Below are 24,204 nucleotides of genomic sequence, written 5' to 3'. Positions count from 1 at the left end.
GAAGACAAGGGCCTGGATGACTCTTCTATATTCAGGGCAGTCTAAGGGGGTCATGACCAGACATTTGCCTGTTTAACTAAGATTGTGAGTTTGTTTTTCAATATTTCATGCACTCTTTTTCCACATGTCTGTTGGGCTGTGGTGGCTAGAGTTCTTTCCATTCAACAAGACTGAGGACAGGCATGTGAGTTTGTGGAGTGTCTCCAGCGTGTATTATAGAGCTTACAGTTTACGGATCATCTATCAACTCCAACAATCGATGTCCCTTTGGGGAATTCCAGCCCTACATATCACTGCTACATTTATATACTCAACACTGACGTTTGAGTAAAAGACTTCTACAGCAGGAAAAGGAAAACAAAAACCAAAACAACAGCAGAAAGAGGCTAAGAAAACTTACTGCAAGGTTAACTGGAAAACCATCACAGGTTTGAAAGTGCGTTAGGACACAAGGTCATAGACTGGAGTTTTATAAACAGAAAGTTTCCGAGCAGTATACAAGATATGATAGGAAGAACATGGGTACAGCAAGACTACAAAAGGCCAGGGAGGACAAGCTATGGACTGCACCCAGATACTTCTAAAAAAATGCACACTGAGGAATTGGCTTCATACATTAATTCCAAGTAATAATTTATGTGCACACACTAGGCATATTATTTCCACAAAACAGGCATTGTAGGAAAAATTCTTAACATCTCATTATGAAACGCAAAAAGTTTTTGAAAACCCTCTCAAGGTATCTTTTAAATTGCGAATATCTTCAGCATCTGTAATTTATGATTGCCCAATTATAATTTTTAATAATAAAACAGAATGGTTTTGCTCACTTTGGTTATTTAATTTTTTATTAGCCCACCTAACAGTGCCCTTCAAACCCTCATGTGTATCTCTCAGCAGTATTACCGTCAAACCCAAACTGTGTTCAAGGAGCACACACCCACAACATGCTGCTCCCGACCAAGGCTGTGATGGATAGTCTTATAAATAGCCCTCTTATCTTTACTCCTACTTTAAAATGCCGACCATCACTTCACTGATATCCCACAGTTTTCTTGCGACTGACTCATCCATAGCTTTGGGCAATAGTTCTTCCTCCTTACAATCTCCAAAGTACTTTCCGGATACCCCTTCCACCTCGGGTGAGGAGGCTAAGTAGATGGAGGTCTGGGCACCTTCTAGTGGAGATTTGAAAAACGCCCACGATACCAAATTGAAAAGTGGTCTGGCCAACAGTGGGATGTGTATGTGCCTCCCGAGGTTTGTCCGCACAATACCAGGATGCAACACATTGACAGTCACGTTTGTGCCTTCTAAGCGACGGGCTAGTTCTCTGGTGAAAAGAATGTTGGCCAGTTTGCTTCGACTATAAGAGAAGCTTTTATTATAGCTCTGCTCACTGTTCAAGTCTTCAAAGTTGATGTCTCCATATTTATAAAGTTTGGAAGAAACAACGACAATCCTGCTGGGAGCGGAACTTTTGAGGAGGCCAAGCAGAAGATTGGTGAGTAGGAAGTGGCCCAGATGGTTCACTCCAAACTGCATCTCAAAGCCATCTTCAGTCTTCATGTATGGGCACTGGAAGATCCCTGCATTATTGATCAGGACGTCTAGCCTGGGTTCCTCCTTTAAAACCAGAAAGAGAATGCAGAATTAGGAACACGCATTTCCCATAGAGCTCTTTTCACTCAGGTCTGTTTTCCTAACAATGACAAGAGTGTGAGACTAAAACTAATCTCCAGTTCTAGCCTCTGTATCCAGTAACTATTTGAAGCACTGCCAATCTCAGACTTTCTACAACTTAATGATTATGAATATGTATTCTCTTACGTTTCACTCAGATGTTGATGATATAATTATCAAAGTCTTTTTTTTAAACAAAAATACAGCAAATTTGGATGTGAGGGACTCCTAGGATTGTATGTCTTCTCTTAATTTCAGTTGAACTCGGAAAATATCAGTTTGGTGTTGTTATATCAAATTTATAATGTGTTCCTGTGATAAACCTAAAAAATCTTGCAAAATATGAAAAAAGACTTTTAAGGCAATGTTACATGATTAGGAGGTGCCTGCTTGGTCCCTTTCTCAGATAACCTTATCTACTTTTAATGTCCTTAAGTTCAAGGCAGACCCAAGTGACTTGGTCGTTGTCACCAGGCTTCTAAGAGGCAAGTCAGAATCAGCCTGAAGATGAAATCTTTAGATTCCAAAGCCCATTCTCATAATTAGTAACCTAGCCTGGCCTTCTAACTTCTAACTGGTCTCTTTAAAACAGAGCTTCATCTCCTGAGTAAATTGGGAGCATGGGGACCCTGGGAGAGGGTTGAAGGGGAGGGGAGCAGAGAAAAACGTAGAGCTCAACAAAAATTAATAAATTAAAAAAAACAACAACAGAACTTGAGTCAAGGTGAGCACGGCAGACCACTTCCAGCAAAGGGCTGGTTTTGTGACTCCCACCTTACTGTTATCACCACCAATGGTAAATTAAGATGCTTTACTTTGCAGTCCTGTTAAGTATAAAATGTCACCACAGGGACAGAATAACTTCAAGGCACTTTCCCAAAATTGGGATAAAGAATGGTCAAAGAAATAAACTTTGGACTAGAGCAAATATTGCTAAAAAAATCAGGAAAGAAAGGTTAATCAAATCATTGAGTGGATAACATCAAAATATTAGTAACAACTCAGGACCATGATGGGAGCCGAGAGTACAAGAGGTAGAAGAGATAGCATCAACAGACACCATTAACCTTCACTGTGGTTCCAGAACTCAGCCCTTTCTTCCCCATATGAAATCTCTTCCAAGCACCATACACCTCCACATCTTCCCAGATTAAAGTCCTAAACTGCACTGTTCTCACAGGGAGTCTTTTCATTCCTTACATCATTTAGGTCGGTTTTCTTTGGCTCTTTCCTGGCTCCTCTGTCTATTCTGATGACAGAGGGAAAGCAATGCACAATGTGTTCCAGGTGTAAAGTCACAGTGATGACCTATGATTAAATTAATTTCAGGTCAAATTTCAATTCTCCCTCTCTCTCTCTGCCAAGTGTAAGTGAAAGAAAAATGTGTTAAATTTCACAACTGTTATCAAAGGCTACCTGTCGGTTAACTGTTTCTCATTCTGGCCCGAGGAAAAAACTTTCATGTTTTGCACCAGTCAACTTCAAAAGGGGAATATGAGTTCACAGATACGGGGAAGGAAGGAGTGTTCATCTTGGCTAATCTTCTGGAAAGGGCTCCTGAATTAATCATTTCTGACCTATCATTCTTTGCTGGGTTTGTGTTAAGACTTTATCATTTATTATTTTTTAAATTCTAGAAGATAGATGGCATAAATTCCAAGAATACCAAACAGTGAATGTCAAAAACCTCCATTTCTTTTCCCTTCTAATTATAATCACTGAACTTCAGCGCCAAGCAAGAATGTAAATACTTAGGGTAACACAACCTCTTTTTCTGTTCCAAGCAGCAAAGGTATCAGGAATGAACATGCTCAACCCTATACACGTCAGTGATCAGAAGGACCTGCTTCCTATGCTTCCAAATCTCCCAGAGACTAATATTGCTACATGCAAATGACATGTTAACAACCAATTTCTTTGACCTGCACCAGCTCTTAACATGCAACATGCTTCCCTAGAACACGACAGGAGCTTGCTGTGAATGGTTTAAGTTTTGAGGGGAACAGTGATACTCTCTACGCATTATCTCAAAAGCTACTACCTCTAGGTAAGTGGTTTAGTATGGGCTTTCGTCTAATGACATGATTTCTTTGTACAGCTTTGTGTTTAACAGTTATTAACAGCTGGTCTTAGAAGCAAGGGCAAAACTAAAACAATTTACGCAGAACAAGAAGGAGGGTGGCTATGTCCAAGCTGACTTGGGGACTGGGAAAGTTCCTACAGTGGCAAACAAGCACACTGTTCCATTAGCGATCACGACTACATAGAGTTAAACAAGAAACTTCTTTATGAGGGATGCCTATTATTAGACCGTTAAGAGAGTTGTTAGGACATGCAGGCTGCTTAGATCTAACTGCTAACAAATGAACTTCCAGATATTTCTTTGATCTAAGTACATCATGGGGGAAAAAAGCCAGACCCTCAGCTTTAGAGTCAAGAGATTCCAACTGAGACAAGCGATCTCCCTGTGCCTAGCTGACTTTAGATCTATCTCTGGTAAGTCATCTTGGCCACAACCTTTCTACTTCAGTGGAACCTGTACCATCCACCCCTCAGCCACCAAGCACCAGGAAAGCAAAGACTGAAGAAAGACATGTTACTTAACCTTCCTATGTTTCTGTTCCCTATTACGAGGTGGAGATATTAATGCTTGCTTTAATAGAATTAAAGTCAAGATCTGACAATAACTAATGGTGTGCTTGGCACATCTCCTGCCGTACATCAAATGTTCAACAAAGCTAGGCATATGATTTTTATTCCTGTTCTGCATAGGGCCATTAAGAGGATTCCAAATTCCATTTTCTTTGGAAATGGGATAGAATCTAGTTAGGGATGATGCAAAGGTTGTCAATCAGCAGGAGACACTCCCTACTTTAGCAGAGCAAACCAAAAACAAACAAAATCAGGAAATAGGAATAAGAAAGAAAAACAGCAAGGAAACTTTTAAAGGGGCCTAACCAAAGCTCTTGGTGAGTTTTTCTCCTGCAGTGCTCTCAGGCCTCGGGACACCATGGAAGATCTGGCACACATTTCACTTCTGACACAGGAAAAACAATTCAAACATGGGGTGATGATTCCTGGACTGTCCTTGCCTAACAAAATGGAATGTCCAGACACTGGCTTATTTATTCACTTCCTCTGGGGACCTCCCAGGAATTCCTTCTCAAACCTGCCCCTCCTCCCAGCAGCCCCCCGGCAAGCAGGTGTCTTTCTCGGCCCTGCCCACTCTCAAGGTCACACCAGGCAGGCCTCAGGGCCTCCCGCTTGGGTGGCTGGGCTTCAGTAGACCCACACCTGCAGCAGTTCTTGGCAGAAGGCTCGCACTGAACGTAGAGAGGCAAGGTCCAGCTCCTTGACGACCAGCTGGCCTTTGGTGGCGTCGGGCTTTTGACCCCCAGCCTGGCCAAGCTCCTGGCGGAGCTGACCCGCCGCCTCCTCCGCTCTCCCGAGGTCCCGACAGCCCATGATGACCCGCGCCCCAAGGCGCAGCAGCTCGGCGGCCGTGGCTCGGCCCAGGCCGCTGTTTGCGCCGGTGATCAGCACTGTCTTCCCGTGCATGAGGCTCTGGCCCCCGCCTCCCTGCATCCGCTGGCCCCTGGCCCCCGAGAACCGCCGCACAGCCAGCCACAGCGTCCCACCCAGTGCGGCCAGGAGTGCTGCGGCCACAGTCGCCACAGCCATTGCCTTCCGGGCAGGGCGCAGGGAGCCTAGAGCACGAGTTCCGGTATCCAAAGGGCCACTGCACGCAAAGGACTCTGGGGCGCCGCCTGCCTTCCTGGGCTAGTGCGCGCGAGGCTTGCTGGGATTTGTAGTTTCCCCCTGAGGGCACCTTGAAGTAGAGTTCATCTTAGAAACCATCCTGTGGAAACTAGTGGATTCATTTAGAAGCGGACAGTGTTAAAATTAGCATGCGCCTGCAGACGACGGGACATTTCTCACTTTGATTTTGTTAAACGGCTCGCCGCACGGAACTAACAAAGGACACAGCCTTAGTTTCCAGTAATGTTCTTTCTAACTGGCAGATGACTGTTCTAGGTGATGATGGGTAGAAATTCATTCGGCCGGGTAACGTTAACAACAAACAAACAAACAGTGTTTTTAAAAGTTAACTAAGCTTCTTGTGAACCAACTTATGAACTTATGTATGCAAATTCTAAATTTATCTAAAGAGCTACCATTATGACTTACACAGATAGAGAGGTACAATGGGATTCAATACCCTTCAGAGAAGTAGCTTGACTGGAGCTTGACAGTTCAAAATGTTTTACAATAGCAGCAGCAACAACAACAACAAAATAAAGAGAAAAGAAGGAAGCAAGGAAGCAAGGAAGGAAGGAAGAAGAAAAAACAACAACAACAACAACAACAAAAAAAAAAAACACCACAAGGGGTTTAGTCTTGTGATCCGGTCTGCGGAAATACCTAATTACTCTAGACATCCAAAACGCAGCCTTTCATTTTTCAAGACCAGACTGTCACTGTTTATTTCTCCTCCCCATCCCTAGTTGCGTTTTTGAGCAATGCCATAAGGTACATGGGCTGTGATGGTGCCGAATTTCTGTGCTGCTTCGATGTGGAACATCTGATCATCAAAGAAGATGTGGGGCCGAATCTTCACCAAGATGGGACCTTTGGGGGCTCCAGCCAGGAAAAGAGCTTCATCTATCTCTAGACCCCAGCGGCGAAGGGTCTTCAGCACACGGGCGCCTGAACTGGCCGCACTACGGGCTGTAACCAAATAGGTCCTGATGGGACAAAGTAATCGTTCGTCTTTGGCATAGAATTTCTTCTGCAGTTTGCCTAAATCTTCCAGAAAGCCTTTAAGGGGTCCCTGGAAAAGAGAACAGCTGTGAATGGGTGAGCAAAAAGAACTGATTACTAACAAAACAGGATCTTATATGACCTAGTAAAATACACGATACCAGCTGTCATACAGTGATTCTGGGCTGACAGAATGGTGCCAAACTCTCTGCATTTATGTGAAGGTATTTCCTGATACACAGCCATTCCTTTGCATGCCTGGAATAAGTCTTGGATAACCACATCATGTATCATCCAAACGAAGGTATTTTAAGTGTGAAAGAATGTTCTATAAATAAGTAAGCCAGGACAATAATCATAACCAGTGTGGTAACTGGGTGAAATACACTTTAGTGATTACCAAAACCACATTTTCCCCATTTTTTTCTGTTAGCTGCATCTTTACCTTTGAAATTACTGTCATCTTGCTTAGCCTGGTATGTGTTTTCCTAAGTCCAGCCCTGTCTTAAAGCTATATAAGTTTGTAGTTTTTACATTAAGGCATAATGTTTGTTTCTTTTTCTATGTTACTCCGGTCTTTACTGTTGTTTTACATTTAAATCCATGAGTAAATATATTTTATGCTCCTTTAGTGCATGCAGTCACTGACATGCTGGACACATGTTTATGGAAATAATCTTTGAAAATTTAGTATATCATCAACCATACTGCTTGCTCTCCCTTCTTTACCTGAGTGAGGGTTTGCCTGGACACACATTCCATGATTGTATGCATAAGATGGAACTTGTGTCATTAGACTTGGTGACCAGCACGCTTATCTTCTAAGCTACCTCACTGTCCCATTTTATGAATATTTTACAAATATATATAGTGTGCGTGTGTGTGTATGTGTGTATATATGTATGGTTCACATATGGAGGACAGACAACATGTTGTCAGATTTGGTTCTTTCCACCATGTGGGTCTAGGACATTGATTACAGGTCATCTGACTTGGAACAGACACCTTTTACCACCAGATGAGGCATCTTGCTGGTTATATGTAGTACTTAAAATATTTGGAATCTTTCTAAAATTTCAAAAACTATCTGAACTATGTATCATTTCCTAATAACAAATACCTGGATATTTGGAACATCATAACTTTTCTTCCATATATCATACAACTAAATCAAAGGGTAGCCAACTTGGGCATCTTTCAGAGGAAGATGGTGGACAAAAACCTGTACATTTCCAGAGCAATGTGGGGAGTCCAGAGACTATATAAGCAAGTGTGAAAATTTCAGAACATTTAAAACAGCAATAAAGGACAACACTGTGCTCTACTAACCAAGGAGTGCTCTCTTGAAGTTTTCTCAGTGCTCTTCACTAGATTTCATGAGAAACACCGCAGGCAAGGAAGGAGACAGAAAAGGACATCCTAGTTGGAACAAGAGTTAGGGAGAAAGCCTTGCATTTGGGAAAAAAATGAATCTTTATTGAGATCTCTAGACATTGAGGGAAGAATGCTTAAGTTGTTAGAAGGGCTTTAGGCAGGCAGTCCAGGTATTCTTTCCCTGGAGAAATGAAAAGTGGTCTGCTCTTAGGGCTGACAGGAAAAGCTGTTAGATCCCAGACTAACTAGGCATATCCTTTCACTGAGATTCAGGAAAAGTAGCACCATCTTAAAATTCCAGGAGCACAAAGCAAGCAGAGAAGGAAAGAACCGCTGACAGAGTGAGTCTGGTGATTTTTCTGCATAAACTTACAGAGACGGCCTGACAGTTTGGGTTGAGAATGACCCAAGGAAAGATCAATTTACAGTTTTAGAACCAATGAGAAGAATTTGAAGTCTGTGGCAGTATAAAGAAAGCCAGAGCAACAATAATAACTAGAAGTAGTTCAACTCTTGATTACATTGACTCGGTCTCTTAGAATAGATAGTAGAAGAGGAGGAATGACAATGAGCAGATTGAGACAGTATTTACCAAGGCCTTCAACTTTGCATTTCATTATATATGTGTGTGTGTATGTGCAATTATATATATACATATACATATATATATTTGACACACACACATATATATATATATGAGAATACAATAAAACAAAAATTGCTTTCAAAAGGAATTTAAAGAATTTAGACTAATGATGACAAAAGTATTGAGCATATAATAGAAAAATTGAAAAGAACTCTTATTGATCCCTTTAAAAGTCCAACATCTGCTTTAACAGAAGAAAACAATCATGAGTACAATAGTAATTTTGGCAAATAGGAGCTGATTATAATGCTAGAATTAAGCATTACTGTCCAGAAATCAAGGATGTCTTCAGATGATGAGCAGCAGACTCATGAATTTGAAGGTAAGTAAAAATAGACAAAATATAGAGGTAAAAAAGAACAACACATTTAAATGCTGTGGGACACACAAATACAAATGGGGCTAGGAAAGAGAGGAAGAGAGGCACACATGTATGCACAGACAAAGAAGATATGAAAGTAATTGCACAGAGACAGCGAGAGATGGAGGCATATGCCACGCAGACACACACACTCACACACACACAGAGTCCATGTGTAAGCATGTGCCTGCATGGTCACATAGACATAGAAGGGGGAGGGGAGAACACATAAAACTACTCCAACAAGATGTACCGAAAATCTTGATTAGTTAGTGAAAATAGACAGTTATACTAAGAATCATAGTAGATAAAAGACTCAAAACATATGAGGTCAGAATCTATGCAATGGAAGTGTGTGAAAAAAACAAAACAAAACATGGATGGGCATCTGAAGGTTGCTAAAGAAAAATAAAGGAAACACACAGTTCTATAACCAGTGAAAATAAAATACACTTTTATTTTGTTGAGACAGGGTCTCTCGGCATGCACTATGTATACTAGGCTGCCCTTAGAACCCACAGAGATCCGCTTGTCTCTGTGTCCTGACTTATGGGATTCAGGGTGCAGGCTAACATGCTTGTCTATGATGTAATTATAAATTTAGGAAGAAATAGAATTTTCAGGAAAGCAAACAGTAATTTTTGCTAACCTATATGTCCTACTGAAATGTTAAAAGAGGACCTGCAATTTTTAAAAGGAACAAATATATAAAAGACCATTTCTGTCTCATTCTTACCTTTTGTCATTGCCAAAGGCAAAAAGAGCATCAAGTTATTGTGAATTAATAGTAAAGAACATAAAATCAATATATGTCAACTGTCTATGTAGGAGGGTCTTCTGTCTATGTGTTACTTTTATTGGTTAAATAAAGAAAATGCCTTGGCCTTTTGATAGGCCAGCCCTTAGGTGGGTGGAGTAGACAGAACAGAATTCTGGGAAGAAGAAAGCAGAGTCAGGCAGACACCATGATTCTCCGGCCTGAGTCGGAAGTGGGTTAGGATCTTTCCTGATAGCCACAACCTCGTGGTGCTACACAGATTTAATGGAAATGGGTTAATCAAGATGTGAGAGTTAGCCAATAAGAGGCTAGAGCTAATGGGCCAGGCAGTGTTTAAATGAATACAGTTTTCATGTAATTGTTTCAGGGATTAGCCAGGCGGCCAGGAACTGGGCGGTATGCCGCCTGCTCGCCGCTCATCTTTGCAACAGTCAACACAGCACAGAACAAGTTGGGGAGTGGTCTGTGGCAAGGTTCATATATTACAGACAAGGGAAATAGGATTGTTTGACCAAATATCAAAGTTACATGAAGTTATGTATTACAAGACTTACAATAAACACAGGGGAAAATCTTTAATTACTTATAAGTAGTATGAATACAGATGATTCTGAAATATGGTGACTAAACTAGAGACAAAAATTAAAAGATAAGACATGTTGAGGAAAGTTGGAAGACATTAGATTTTACTAAAACAGGTATTACTGATCTCATATTCTTAAATGATTTCAAGAACACAGGACACAGCAGAAAACATCACAACAAACAAAGTACAATACAAACTATGTTTTCTGGTCACTAGAGTAAGTAAGACTTGTATGTAGTAATAGATATGTTGAAAAACCTCTTCAAATGTTTAGCATTTACGTAACCTAATTGTAAACAACACACTCTACTTTAGTTTTAAGGAAATTAAAACAATAATGAAAAGAATAGTGATTTTCAATTGTATAATAAGCAACTCCAACTGATGTAAAAAACATATATATCATATGTTAAATATAAAATAAATAAAAAGACATGGACTTGTTGAAGGTAAAGTACTGAAAATATATAATACTTATAACATTATCTAGAAACAGGAACATATGAATATCAGACTCGGGCATTGCATGAGAAAGAGAAGTTGTTGAATATGACAAAGAATATATACAATAATCTTAAATATGTGGGATTTAAAGTACAGTATACAAAAACTGATTAAAAACTGACAGAGGTCATAAAACACACCTGTAATCCCAGCACCTGGGAAGCTGACACAGGAGGGCAGTGAGTTCAGTGAGCTCACAGAAAGCCTTGGTTTCAGAATTAGATCCTGTCTCAATCAATCAATAAATCTCTACTTATATTCAGATGCTTCAATACTGTCTTCTTGTGAATATAGCAAACAAGCAAGAAGATTTGACCATCTAAAGATGTGAGCTGGTATAAGAGCGGTGCCTGTAGTTAAGTGCTGGCAGCATGAGAAACCAAGTTGGAGCTCAAGCCAGTCAGGGGTGGCAGTGTAAGACTGTTATCTCAGTCCTAGGGAGGCAGAGACATGTGGATGCCCAGAGCTTGCTGTCTAGCTACTGTTATTGTAAATTCCAAACTCACGAAGAACAGTTATAGGGGAAGACTCGCACTGAACCTAACATCCATCTCTTGCTTCTATATGTACACACACACACACCTTCACATTACTATTGGCATGACTTTAATTAATATGCTTAATCTAATTTACACTTGTAGAATATTCATTCCAACAGCAGCAATGTATTATTTTTGAAGTACACAGTACATACTTGGTAGGTTATAACCTTCTCAGCACAAAATACAGCACAACAAAGCAAAATAAAAAACCTTTTATGTGGGGGCGGGTCACAATGGTGTAAGATTTGTGCACAGTAAGAGAGAGCTCTGTACAGGGGAAAATAGCCTCAACAAATATTTGGCCGTTTATTTACTTTAACTGTAAATACCCCCAACAGCAGGGAAGTCATAAGTTCAAATATTTTTTGAATTGAAATAAAATGGTACCACTTTTAAAAGTCAGGGAGATAAAACTACAGTCTACAAAGAAGACAAAATTCCAAAAGCCTATTTTAGAAAACAACCCCCCAAAAAGAAAGAAAACAAAAAGCTAAAAAGATTGCAATCAGTTACCTCAGTCATCAGAATAGAAATGTTAGGACATAAAGCTTACAAATCACAATCCCAGAGAACTTAGTCAACAATGAGGACCCTATGAGAGACATACATGGTTCTAATCTACACAGGAAGTAGAAAAAGACAAGATATCCTGAATAAACTGGGAGCATGGGGACCTTGGTGAAGGGTTAAAGGGAAGGGGGGAGGCAGAGAGGGGAGCAGAGAAAAATGTAGAGCTTAATAAAAATAAACAAAAAATGTTAGGAAAGATACCTCATGGAAAAAGGTAAATAAAAATGTTAAATCATTGCCTATACTGACAAAAAAACCCAATAAAATAAAATGACGACTAATATTAGACATGAAACTGGAGAGACATCTCTATTCTACAAACATTAAAGCCTTAGTAAGACATTTACAAGTTTATGATTATAAAAATGAGAAATGAAATTGGTAATTCTCTTTGAGGAACACAAAGTAATAAACAAAAGAAAGGAATGAACTGAAGAACAAAGACTGAATGAACAGCAGGTTAAAGGCTTTTCAAGGTCAGGTGAGACAGTTCAGGAAAAATGTCGCTTCCTTTGTAAACCAGAAAAGGTATATTCCTGAGCTCACATGAAGGAGGAAGGAGAGAACTGACTCCACAAAGTTGTCCCTTGACCTCCATATGCACACCATGTCACATGTGCCTCAACCCCATCATCACACTACAACACATAGAGAAGCACATGCACACACGTGTGTGTGTGTGTATGTGGTTTTCAATGTTGTTCAGACCTAGCTAGTTTGTTTAGAAATGCTTACAAAAAATTTGCTTAGTTTTCATGTATCTTGTGAAACCATTATTACTCTACTAAAATGAGATATCATGAGTAAACTATAGAGTACTTCCCTCATACATACGAAGGCAGACAACTTCTCAATTCTACAGACTGGATCTAGGAATATATAAAAAGGATCTCACTATATGGCCATCTCGAGTGTATCCACAATGCGGAACTGCCTCAACAAATTAAAAAGCCTTCAGTGAATTTATATGTCAATGACTTCCGGAGCCATTTGATTTTCTCAGTGAATGATACAAGTGCATCAATCAAAATCTGACATCTGTTCTACAAACTCTTAAAAGTGCACAGTGAATAGCAGCAGCCTCAACTTGATAAAGGATATCTGCAAAGATCCTACAGACACATTACTGGAAGACTGATAGTCCTTTGAAGGACAGGGATGGGTGCCAGGCTGGCTGTGCTCATGGATATTACTGAACATTAAGTGGATCAGATTCAGTGTGAAACTGGATCATCCATCAGTTCAGATTTAGTTTGGATACCATTTCATGCTTCTATTTTTCTTCTGCTCAAATGTCCATTTCAGATCTTGAATTTTAATATGTCATGAAATGGATTTAAAAAAAAATCCATGGAGAAACCTTGTCTTGAAAATCCAAAAAAAATAAAATAAAATAAATAAAATCCAAACCAAAACCAAAACCCCCAAATACTTGTTTTGGGCTTGTTAGGTATGTTGAGGCTAATTATTTACTTGGATCCAAGATTTTAGTCTTGAAGCTCTTCTGAATTAAACAGTGTCATTCTTGAATTTGGGGATCACAGACTGACAACCCCAGAAGATGTTTCCTGAGTGTGTATTGGAAAGTACCTTACTGTTTTGAGGGCTGAAGATTTTGGAATAGCTTCTTGGTATGCTGTGCTGTATTACAAGGACTTGAAGAGGGCTAACTCATCAGTAACGGATTACAGAAGTGTTTCCAAAAGAATAAATAAAAGAATGTTCAATTTGAAAGCCAGCATTGTCAGCAGTACATGTTCCAAAGTAAGGAATTCACAAACAGAAGAGAGCAGAGCGCAATGGGACTGGAGGGGCCACCTAAAGTTAATTAAAATTCCATCACAAGGACCAATATCTATACTCACATGTTGGAAGAGAAGCAGATGAAGAAACCGAGCTTGGTAAACTTACCTGAGCAAGAGGCTTATTCTCAAATAATGTTTCATGTTGGAAGAATTTGTCCAGCCCATGCTCCTTGGCAATATGTTCAGACTCATCAGAGAAGAGGACAGCATCCCCATCAAAGGCCACGCGGAGCTGTGTGTCACAATAAGCCATGTCTTTGGCTCCAGCAAACATGGTTGCAGAGGCAATGCCTGAAATCATATGGAGAGATTAGCGCTCTTCTTAAGCCTATGGGTTTTATTTTCTTACAGTAAAAACTCCTCCCCCATGGTGATACTGCTTCTGTAGCAACAGCCACATAATTCCACTCCTGTCCATAACTAACAATCTCAGAACAGAGATCTATGCACTGATTCTGTTTATACCGGAATGGGGGGTGGACATGAGTTGTGGAATAATCACTGAAATGATCCCTTCCAGGAATGTTAAACCCCTATGGGGTGCCAAAGACCCAATAAGCTTTAGGTGATGAGCCACCTAAAGCTAATCCAAGGCCACTGACCATCTGAGTAAACCTTAGGAGCTAGAAGAATAAACTCAAGTCTTTACCTTCTTTTATTGCTTCTTGTACTTTTTCAGAATCCGCAGAAAGATACAGATTGGTAAGATATGCCTTCAAATAGCCAATGGGGCTTTTCCCACCCGTCAAACAGAATCGGTCAATTAGTAGACCTAGTTTTGGGTGAGAAAGACTGTGTTATGGTCCAGAGTAAAGATACAACATTGATCCAAATGACATTTACTGGAGGCATAAAAGTTCGTATTAGTTAATCCATGTGAGTTCATCTGTAAGCCTAACTGGATATTATCATCTAATAAATTATTGAAAATTGAAAATGACTTTCACCGCAGCAGTATGAGGAAACCTCCTAGACACTTCATATTCTGTGCTTGGTATACTACATAGTTTATGGAACACAGTCACATAGACCATGTCGATTTACTCAAAATCACATGGTGTATATTATTCTCCTTATAGAAAAGGATGCTGAAAAGGCTTGACCAATTTGCTGGTTCACAGACAAAGGGCAGACTGCAGCACGCAGGTTTAACTATGATAATCCTCTCTTTCCTTAACTAAGCCTCTTTCTTGCTTATTGAAAGAGGACTTTAAAGGTATATCCTTATTTTAAATATCACTTCTGCATTTCTTTAATGCAGTACTAACAATACATTGCTCCTGGGCTTAAACTATTTTCTAAAGTTAATCAGAAAATTTCACTCCTTCTTGACTAGAATATTTGATTATAGCTATTAGCAGATTGAGATTAATATTCTCTGGATTTTCTTTCTTCTTTTTCAGTAATGGGACTTATACTAGGAGCATAATATATGTTAGGCAAACACTTTACCAATGAGCTACCATGTTCCTTTAATTTTTTTAAAAGTATTAAGTAAGATACAGCTAAGTTGCTCATATTGGTTTTCAACTTGCTATGTTGCTGTGTAACTCAGGTAGGCCTTGAGTTCAAGCTTCTGGCCATAGTCTTCTGAAAAGTTGACATGACAAGCCTATGCCCTCAAACTCCAATTAATATACCTTTAAATACCTTCCAACAATTAAAAGAAAAAAATGGTCTGTTCAAAAGATTTTTGTAAAGCCAGCATCTGAATATGCAATGAATGAAAGAATGGGTTGGTGTGATTCCTTTTTGAGAGTATTATTCTAAGGAAATAATACAAAGTTTTGGTGAAGATTTATGTATAAAAGTCTGAATTTAGGATTGTATTTAAAAAAATGTATTCATCGGTGTGAGATGGTCATGCATATGATATAATTCTATGTGCTTATTCACACTCAGCTTTAAATTTAGGATAAATTGGGTAACTACACTATCTAGATAAAGCAAAACCCAGGGTTTAGTGAGCTATTTAAAGACCAGACTCAAAGGGCAGCAATGTGGGTAGGAGTATCTGCTTGGCATTAATAAAATGTTACCAAATTTTTAGATGATCCAATGTTGGGTATAAGTGACTCAAAAGTGGATCTTATAAACCCTTAAGTGACATCAACGTAATATCCTGGGAAATATGTACTGGCACTAGGACTTCAAACTGAATGAAAACACTGTTTTGTTTGTTTTATTCTCAAAGGGGTCCCAGTTTACTGTGAGCCAGGCATGTAAACTGTAGCAAAGACTACAGTAGAGATAGACACAGGTTGTTTCCTGTACTCTAAAGAGGTAAACTACTAACCCTTCCAACGTAACGACTGTAATTCCATAGAGAAGGCAAGAAGGAAAGGTGTACCGACTGGTTTATCAACAGAATTGCTACAGAAGAAACTGGAAACCTCTGTGTTTTTAACATGCTGAAGGACAGATAGACCAATATCACTTAAACTTAATCAATAAGACTAGGTATGATTGTGAACACCTATAATCCCAGTACTAGGAAACTGAGACAAGATGATCTAGAGCTAGCCTGAGCTACCTAGTAAGGGCCTATGTGCAAACAAACAAAATGCATCAAAATATTCTTTATTTACTGAATGAATATTATATACCTCTCAGAGCCCTTGACACAAATTTTCTCTTTTCAATTTATAATATATATATATATATGGTTGCATTATTAAAATACATTTCATGTGCCAATTTTATAATTAGGGTCATATGAAATAATAAAAAAACTCAATAATTTGAGTAATACACCTTGGTTAATGCCTAATTAAACCTAGGATTTCTATGTGCACAAGTTAAACCTGATATTTATGTGACATACCCACAAGTAGATTCATTACTAGCAAACAAGACAATGATTTCCCAAAGAGGATGTTACGTAATTTCAAAATAGAATAAAAGGGGAAACTTGACAAGAAAATGACACATTGATAGAAATGTTCAGAAGGCTAGCGCCAATAAAATTTTTCCATGTAAAGTAATAAAGACAGTTTTTCCGGTAAGAATATGATTTGTGTGTGGGAGAGAGAGGGCAGCCAGGAGCATCCAATTTTAAGAAGTGGAAGGGGAGGTGAAAACCTTTAAACCCTTAACATGGATCTGTGGTGAGGAAAAAGTTTGATCTCCCAGAAAAAGCCTCTGGGCTGACGGCTCCTTGAAGTCAAGTTCAGAAGTGAAAAACATAAAGCAGAGAAATATATTGAGGACCTGGGATTAAGACTTTGAAATTCACACTTGACAACTTAAGTCCAGAGCTTTGAGGCCAGCTCTGCGCTGAAGTTAAAAATGAGCATGGCCTTTCTTGTTCTGACATAGGCAAATAAACATTCCCCACGCAGAAGGGGTTGTCGGTATCAAAGACACTGCAGCGGTTTAAGCCACAGTTAGCAAAATAGCATGGCCTCTTTTTTGCAGAGCTGTGAGCTGGTCTTCCCACATGGTATTTATTTTACTTACCATAGTGATTGACGCTGTTTATAAGCCGTACTCCCACTTGGGCATGGTTATTAGTCATCAGTACTATATCAAATAAGTCTTGTTCTTCAGGATACAGATCGCGGAGTCTGGAGTTGACATGCTGCAACGCCTGCAGGTTACAAACATGGGCATATGAAAGAGGGGAGGCAAGGTAGGCGTTAGGCAGCAGGAGGAAACAGCACCTCGGCAGGGCCGGGATCAAGTTCGACAGAATCCTGGCTAAGCAATCGCCGTTCCTTTAAGAGATGGTTATTTTACCATTCCTATGTTTTATGACTCCCACACATAGGTTTCCGTCCATGCCCATGGCACAGATGGGTTATGTCCTTGGGATGTTATTACAGGATTCTGCTTACTAGAATTATCTCATGGGTGGGTAGAGAAAAAGATCAGGCTATTTACCCCGTTTATGATTTGCCTTCTGGTTTGTCTATTTGTCTTAGTTTATAAATTCTGATTTTATTGTGAGGAACTGGGAAAGGCTTGGGAATTTGCATGTCACTCGAATGCAGGAAAAAAGATCGAGGCTGATTAATAATCTCAATGGCTTTGTTTTGTTTTTGAATTGCTATGGAAGGGAGATAATAGGCTGTGATTTATTTATTTTAATTTTAACATTTACTTTTAAGTGTGTGTGTGTGTGTGTGTGCGTGCGTGCGCGTGCGCGCGCGCACACACACATGTGAGAATGTAAGTGCCCACAATGTGTCAGATTCCCTGGAGCTGTAGTTACAGACAGTGGTAACTTGCCCTATATCGAGATTGGGACCCAAAGTCAGGTCCTCTTCCAGCAGTGTCACCCTTTAACACCACACCCTTCTTGCGAGCCCCTTAATCTATTTTTTTTGTATTTTTTAAACTTATGTTTTTCATAGGCTTGTGGTTTCTCCCCATGCTTCTACATGTCCTGCAAACACCTTTTACTCCAAACCATAGAAGCGTCATTGGCTTTCCCATAGTGTGTGATTGAGGGTGTGACTATCCTCTAACTTACATAGGAGATTAGTTGTAAGTACTACATATTTTTTTTTTTTTAGCATCTTCACAATGCCAAGGGTCAGGAGCATCCTGATTTTCTTGCTGTATTTGAGGGTCATACCAGGTAAAGTGAATTCCATCATTTTAAGAAAGCATTTCTTTCTGCTGCTCAGGGCCATTGTTAACTCTCTCCTACTTTCTACCTCTCCATGGATGGAGGAAACAGGCTTTTGTTAAAAAGGTCAGAAAACTAGGGCTCCATTTAAGAAAGCCCTGATCTGAAACCATGGATTCAGGTTGGGGGGAAAAAAATCTCAACAATTCCAGAAGTCTTTGGGACTTGGTCAACTAGAATGGGGCAAGAATTATAAAGATGGTGTGGGGATTCTCGGGAAGACCGGGACACTCCCGAAAATCTCCCTGGGAGTTTTCCTGTTTGGGAGTTTACACCGTACCTTGACAAACCGAAATGCGGGCCCTGGGGTCAGGATGACGTTCTCATTGGTGAGCTGATACTCCATGTACTTTTCGAGACCCTCTTCTTCGTAGATTCTCCTGTCGTCCACCATATTGAAGAGTGCCCGGGAAGATACAGCAATGGTGATGGCGTGCTTGGGTTTGGGCTGCGGAGAAGGTCAAGGAAAAGAGAGTCAACACAGGTAGAGAGGAGTAGGGGATGCAGCGAGAAAGGGAAAGAGGACTAAGATGGGAGGGACTTCCTTAGGAAGTAAGCGGGAGGGATCCGAGGGTCAGGATGCAGAGAGCCCAGGGATGCCTGAGGCCTGAGCAGTCTCACCGGCCTGGGCCGTGCACAACTGGGGATCTTCTCATATAGCATGCTCACAGATGTCCAGTAGGCCTCGTCCACCTCATCTTCTTCCATCTGTTGCCGCTGCCGCTGCTGGGCCTCAGACAGACATTCCTGGTCCACGTCCACTGAGGTGCCATACTGCAGGCGGCGCTGGACATAGGACTTCCACTCAGTAGGAGGAGTACGCGGATAATGAGACTTGGGTATTATCAGCTCTCGAGAGTCACAGCTGTGCGCATAGTCCCGTAACTGCCCTTCTTTAGTATCTCTGGTTTCTCTGAGATTCCAGGGTTCACTGCCCCCATACACTTTCGAAGTCCGCTTGGAGTTGGGCTCTGGTTCCGGGGGTGTGGGAGGTTGTGAGTCAAGCGGGGTGATAGGTCTGGTTTGTGGAGTCTGCGATATGGAGAGCTTCTCTGATGTTTGAGGTGGAGGCGAGGCCTCATGCTGGCTGGGGGATGCAGAGGAAGTTCGAGAGGTCGCGGTGCTGTTGGGGGCCTGCTGAAGAAATGGGGGTTTGAAGCCCAGAACCACGAGGATGCACATACTAGTCTTCCACGTTGCATCTCCTAGCTCTAGCGGATTCCTAGACCTTGATGAATCTTAGTTCATTCTAGCTCCTTTAACTAGGCCATAGAGCAACCAAGCAGGCACTGGAGATGACTGTATAGATGGACAGACTGTTCTACCCTCATACCTGTACCTCGCAAGGCACATCACAGGTGCTCCTTGTAGCATCTGCTATTTGGTTTTGAGTAAATACGATCAAGCCCTTTTATCCATAAGCAACATCAATCATAGACCTTGCCTCCCTCAGCGACTCCAGCCGGCTTCATGTGCAAACTGGGTAAGCCACTGGCTCTAGAATGCCTGACTTATCCTGATCCTCTCTGGGTCTGTTTGCCCTGCCACAAGCCTGTGACTGCTGGGAAGTCTGGGGGGTCACATGGTTTCAGGTTTGGTATGCCTTAAGATAACAGCAGAACTGATTATCTATCTAAGCAAGCAGGGGGGAATTCTAGAGAAAGAACACCTTTGCTGGGGCTGCTCTGCAAGTTGCTATCAGACGAATATTCACATATTGCCTTCAATTATGTTTGTTCCACATGTGTGGAAGGATATTCTTGGTGAGATTATTGGACCAAATCTGACAGAATGTAAGTGTTGTGGATGTGTGTGTGTGTGTGTGTGTGTGTGTGTGTGTATGTGTGTGTATCAGTCCCATGGATTTGTTCTTTTCCATGTACCTGAAAAGAATCTCATAATTTTGCTTCTGCGGTCAGGCCCAGTTAAGGGCCTACAGAACACACAATGCCATTCAATTTTTTTTTTTCTTTTTTGTTGATTTCATCTTTTTTCATCCCTTTCCTTTCTTGAGAGTCGTGTATACCCAGTTGTATTTGTTGTGTGGATGAAGGACAGGGAACACACAGCTAAAGGGTATGTTTAATACTGCTCTCTCTCACTTTGTAGTGTGGAAACTTTAGCAGGTTACTCTACAGGGCCTCAGCGCTTTGAACATTAAGTCCTAATAGATCTGTCATTCTTTATCATCCATTCCTCTCTTCCATCACTAGCTGTACCTTGGCAATACTATTCCTGCTTCTGGGCTCATCCACTGAGGGAGCGCCAGTGGATGGGCTCCGTGATGTTCGGGACCACTGATTTCGCACAATGTTCCCTCGAGAGTCTGTGTTAGGTACAGGTATTTCTTGAGAACCCTGTGTAAGAGAAGAGACCCAGATATTTAATTCTTAAACACCTACTCTTTATATGCGTGTGCCCATAGAATAACCGTGTCAGGCCTAAAATCAGCAGCAACCAGTGGGAAGATGCTTGCCCCCATTTCTATGACCCTTGATTTATTCTAGGTCCTTCTAGGTCCTTGTTGGACTGTTCTTGCTTTGGCCCAGCCCTAACTTCAGTATGAAGTTACAAAGTGGAGATCCACTTAGAAGAACATGAGCATCCAATATTAAGAAATCCTTGTGGGTGGTGATGCTTGATCTATCTCAGGCGCCCTTCCGTGGCAGTAGGACCAGGATCTATCCCTTGTGCATGAGCTAGCTTGTTAGGGCTCATTCCCTATGGTGGGATGCCATGCTCAACCTTAATGGAGGGGGGAGGGGCTTGGCCCTGCCCCAATTTAATGTGCCAGACTTTGTGGACTCCCCATGGGAGCCCTTACCCATTGGAAGGAGAAGATGGGGGAATGGGCTAGTGGTGAGGTGAGAGGGGCTGGAGGGGGGATGTGAGGGAGAACTGCTGGTGGAATGTTAAATGGAATAAAAGAAAAAGAAGTCCATGCAGTAGCTCAGAGTTCCCACCCGTGACTCTTCTACTATGGCACATACCAGAGTTGATCTCATTTCCACCCCGCAACATTCTCCCTTAAAGACCAAGCTACTAATATAGGTTAAAATTTCACAGCTGTGATTTTACCATCCTGTAAAGTGAGGGCACGGGCACCCAAGCCCCGGCTGCTGCAGGGACCTGTGACAGCTACAGCAAGTGCCTACAACCTGCCAGCCTGTCTCATAGTGACGCCTTGGAGAGGAGGCAAGTGGACTTGTTCCTGTCCCGTATCCTTCCCCTACCCAGGGTGCCTGGGGCTCCCCTCCCAAATTAGTCATGAGATCTCTGCTCACCCTGATCATGGTGATCTGCCGGCCCTGCTCCCACAACAGGCACATGTGAATATAAATACGTATTGTGCGACAGGGGCTAGTTCCCTCAGCTGCACAAAGGCAGCGTCTACAGGCGTGGTGATACCGCATGGGGCAACATCTCAGCGAGTGATTCGGGTAGCCTGCACGCCTCATCTGAAAGATTGTGCAGAAAATGGGTCAATGAGATGGCCAGACTTCCCTTCCCTCCCTAATCTGAAGGGACCAGTCTCCTCCTTTTGGCTGAGTAAAGGAGACTGATGATGTTTCTATACTTCGCCTTCTGCATGAAACAGGGGACTGTGGACTGGAGGGAGGGCAAGGGCCAGCTTCTCCTGAGTGTATCCCTGACGGCTTCGTTGGACCTTAGTTACCCCATGGTGTGGATCTGAATGGCTCAGGTGTCTCTTCCGGAGTTTTTTTCTTCTCATTCGCTTTTTTTTTTTTTTTTCCCATTGTGGTTTCTGCTCTCTCTTTTGGCTGTGCTATGGAGAGTAGCTCACCTGAGTGCTCAGACGAGCGCCAGTTTTGTCAGGATCCTTTCTTTTCTCTGCATCTAGACTCTCTTTTGAGTATCTCATCCCAGGCTCATTCTTGATATGGAAACAAAGAATGTTTATTAATTTTGGTTCTCAGAGACATTAGAAACCTTGGGTTTGGAAATAAAAAGGGTAAGTTATGTCTAAACATTGTCTCTTTGCCAACATAAAAAAAAATATATGCAAACACAATTTCTTTTTCATTCTAACAAGTAGAATACATTTTATAAATAAAAATTACATAGGCATGTTGCTATATGACTCAGTCATTCCATAGGCTCAGAATATGAGCAGTGATTATCATTAAAAATGATAACATGAGAAATGTAACCAGAGTCTACCAGGGGTCAGCAACTCTGGGATTCCAATATTAAGTTGATAATGCAGAATAGCTGTTTCTCCCCCTCTGTTTTTCTTAAGACTGCTAATTATGGAACTTTTCATTTTTCCATATAGAACAGAAACTCATCTAACTGACCCTGACCAATATTAACCTGATTTTTACAATGACTTTAATCTTGTACGAACTTATTGGCAGAACATATTCTGAATGTCAATGTTTCTTAGCATCTATCTGAAAAGGGAATTTCCTATAAACAAGTTTCTGGGGAAAAATCAAGTACAGATAGGATGGCCATTTCTTTCATGGAAGCATAATTAAATATTGATGGTTTCATTTTTAACTGGGAGGTACTTATTAGAACACTGTTTGTACTGATTTATGCTAATTTGTGCATGTTAAATGTCTGTTTCTGGAGCTCCACATGTTAGACCAATGTTGCCACAGAGACTTCTGTGCTCATTCATTACTCCCTGTGCCTGCCTGCCCAGGAGTCAACTCCCCCCCCCCCCAGGCTAGATGAATGACATTGTGACTTCAAGGAGTGGCTTAGCTGCATAATTATTGAACTGACTGAATTCTCTCCATCAATTAATTCCCATGCCCCCATTTCAGTCTCAATAATATTCTGTTACTTCTAGCTTCAAAAGATATTTAACTCCAACCCTTCTTTAGCTCTGTGCTAGGTCACAGGTCATCCTTCTAGGCTTTTAAAGCCTAGCCATTTCCAAATTCATCTCTGTAATTAAATGTAAGCTGACTTCATTCCTGGATCAACTCTATATTTACTCAGGCACACCAGGAACCTTAGGATGGACCCCCCCACACTACTTCCTACTTCATTTTCTCCACGCTTTGCCTTACATTCTACTTAAACTAAGTAGCTTTTCCTTTTGGCATTTCTGTGTAAACCATTTTTCTCTTCAGTAATCTTTAAAGCTCAACTCATCCCAGTCTGTGTCCAGAACTGAACGTTCCCCCGTGTCTTTATACACATTTCGCCGAGCCCCGAACTGTACTGTTTATATCTCTGTCCTACAGAGTAGTTGAACTTATTTCTTCATCTTAGCGGTGAGCAGATGCTCAACAAATGCTGGCTTACTAGGTTGACCTACACTCTCCCACTCCACCTCTTTCTTCTGTTCTCGCCACTCCCCTTTATGTGCCACCATGATCTAGGCTTATTTGTTTTTTCATAGTATTCCCAGAGAGAAAGGATGGACTAATGTTTACATGTCCTCCGCCTCCCGGTAAGAGTCAAGGGCATGTCACTCATTCACCTTCTTTTTCTGTTTCAAAGATGTTTGACTCATTTCTTCAATTGTTGGGATGCTTTTGTTGTTATCAAGGTCTTCATTTCTCCAACCCCATTTCCTATCACCTCGCTGCTTCAGTCTAGCTCTGAATTTAGAATGCCAAATTTATGACATCCTGTGTGATTCCATGGTAACTAACTGATGTCACAAATACATAATTATGCTTTTCTTTGGTATGTGTGTTTGAATAGAGTCATGGCCTTCTTTCCTGTTTCAACATATCTACTTACAGCCATTCTCCTGAAACTCTAGGAGTTGATGTGAAAACTGCTCACATGTCTACTATGCAGCAAAATCAGTACTTATTAGTCTTCTAAAACCTTACTTTGACACTCCTCATATTCATTCTTGGTTCTGTACATCTTCTGGTATTGTTGAAATGAATAGAAAATGCATTTGTGGGTTCAAAAAATTGTCTTTTTCTGCAAAATTGGCAACTTCTTGACAGCTGAGACTCGATTCTA

The 24,204-nt window shown here is 41.0% G+C and overlaps 2 protein-coding genes across 11 annotated transcripts; both read right to left on the bottom strand.

Moving 5' to 3' along the window:
* Nucleotides 1-586: 586 nt before the first annotated feature.
* Nucleotides 587-5,425, bottom strand: Rdh14 (retinol dehydrogenase 14). The gene is made up of 2 exons (XM_050142006.1): nt 4,978-5,425; nt 587-1,626 (listed from the first exon to the last, which is right to left on the bottom strand). Exons 1-2 carry the CDS (start codon nt 5,362-5,364, stop codon nt 1,009-1,011), a joined length of 1,005 nt encoding a protein of 334 aa, XP_049997963.1. The 5' UTR covers nt 5,365-5,425; the 3' UTR covers nt 587-1,008.
* A 627-nt stretch (nt 5,426-6,052) lies between these two features.
* Nucleotides 6,053-23,737, bottom strand: Nt5c1b (5'-nucleotidase, cytosolic IB). 10 transcript variants are annotated; one of them, XM_050141999.1, is made up of 10 exons: nt 23,705-23,737; nt 22,048-22,138; nt 21,528-21,649; nt 20,463-20,600; nt 18,865-19,377; nt 18,524-18,691; nt 17,070-17,199; nt 14,260-14,382; nt 13,717-13,901; nt 6,053-6,514 (listed from the first exon to the last, which is right to left on the bottom strand). In XM_050141999.1, the coding sequence occupies exons 1-10, from the start codon at nt 23,735-23,737 to the stop codon at nt 6,185-6,187; spliced, it is 1,833 nt and encodes a 610-aa protein (XP_049997956.1). In that variant the 3' UTR covers nt 6,053-6,184. The 10 variants fall into 10 exon arrangements, with proteins under 10 accessions (XP_049997956.1, XP_049997951.1, XP_049997953.1 ...); XM_050141994.1 differs by having other exon boundaries at nt 21,477-21,701; nt 22,049-22,138; XM_050141996.1 differs by having other exon boundaries at nt 20,454-20,600; nt 21,528-21,701; nt 22,049-22,138.
* Between the last annotated feature and the right edge of the window lie 467 nt (nt 23,738-24,204).

Source organism: Alexandromys fortis, unplaced genomic scaffold (genome assembly GCF_014885135.2).
Source record: "Alexandromys fortis isolate MF-2015 unplaced genomic scaffold, M_Fortis_MF-2015_v1.1 scaffold_30, whole genome shotgun sequence".
Classification (NCBI taxonomy): domain Eukaryota; kingdom Metazoa; phylum Chordata; class Mammalia; order Rodentia; family Cricetidae; genus Alexandromys; species Alexandromys fortis.
Note: the sequence above shows the minus strand (reverse complement) of the source record. Positions and strands in the feature narration are given on the sequence as shown.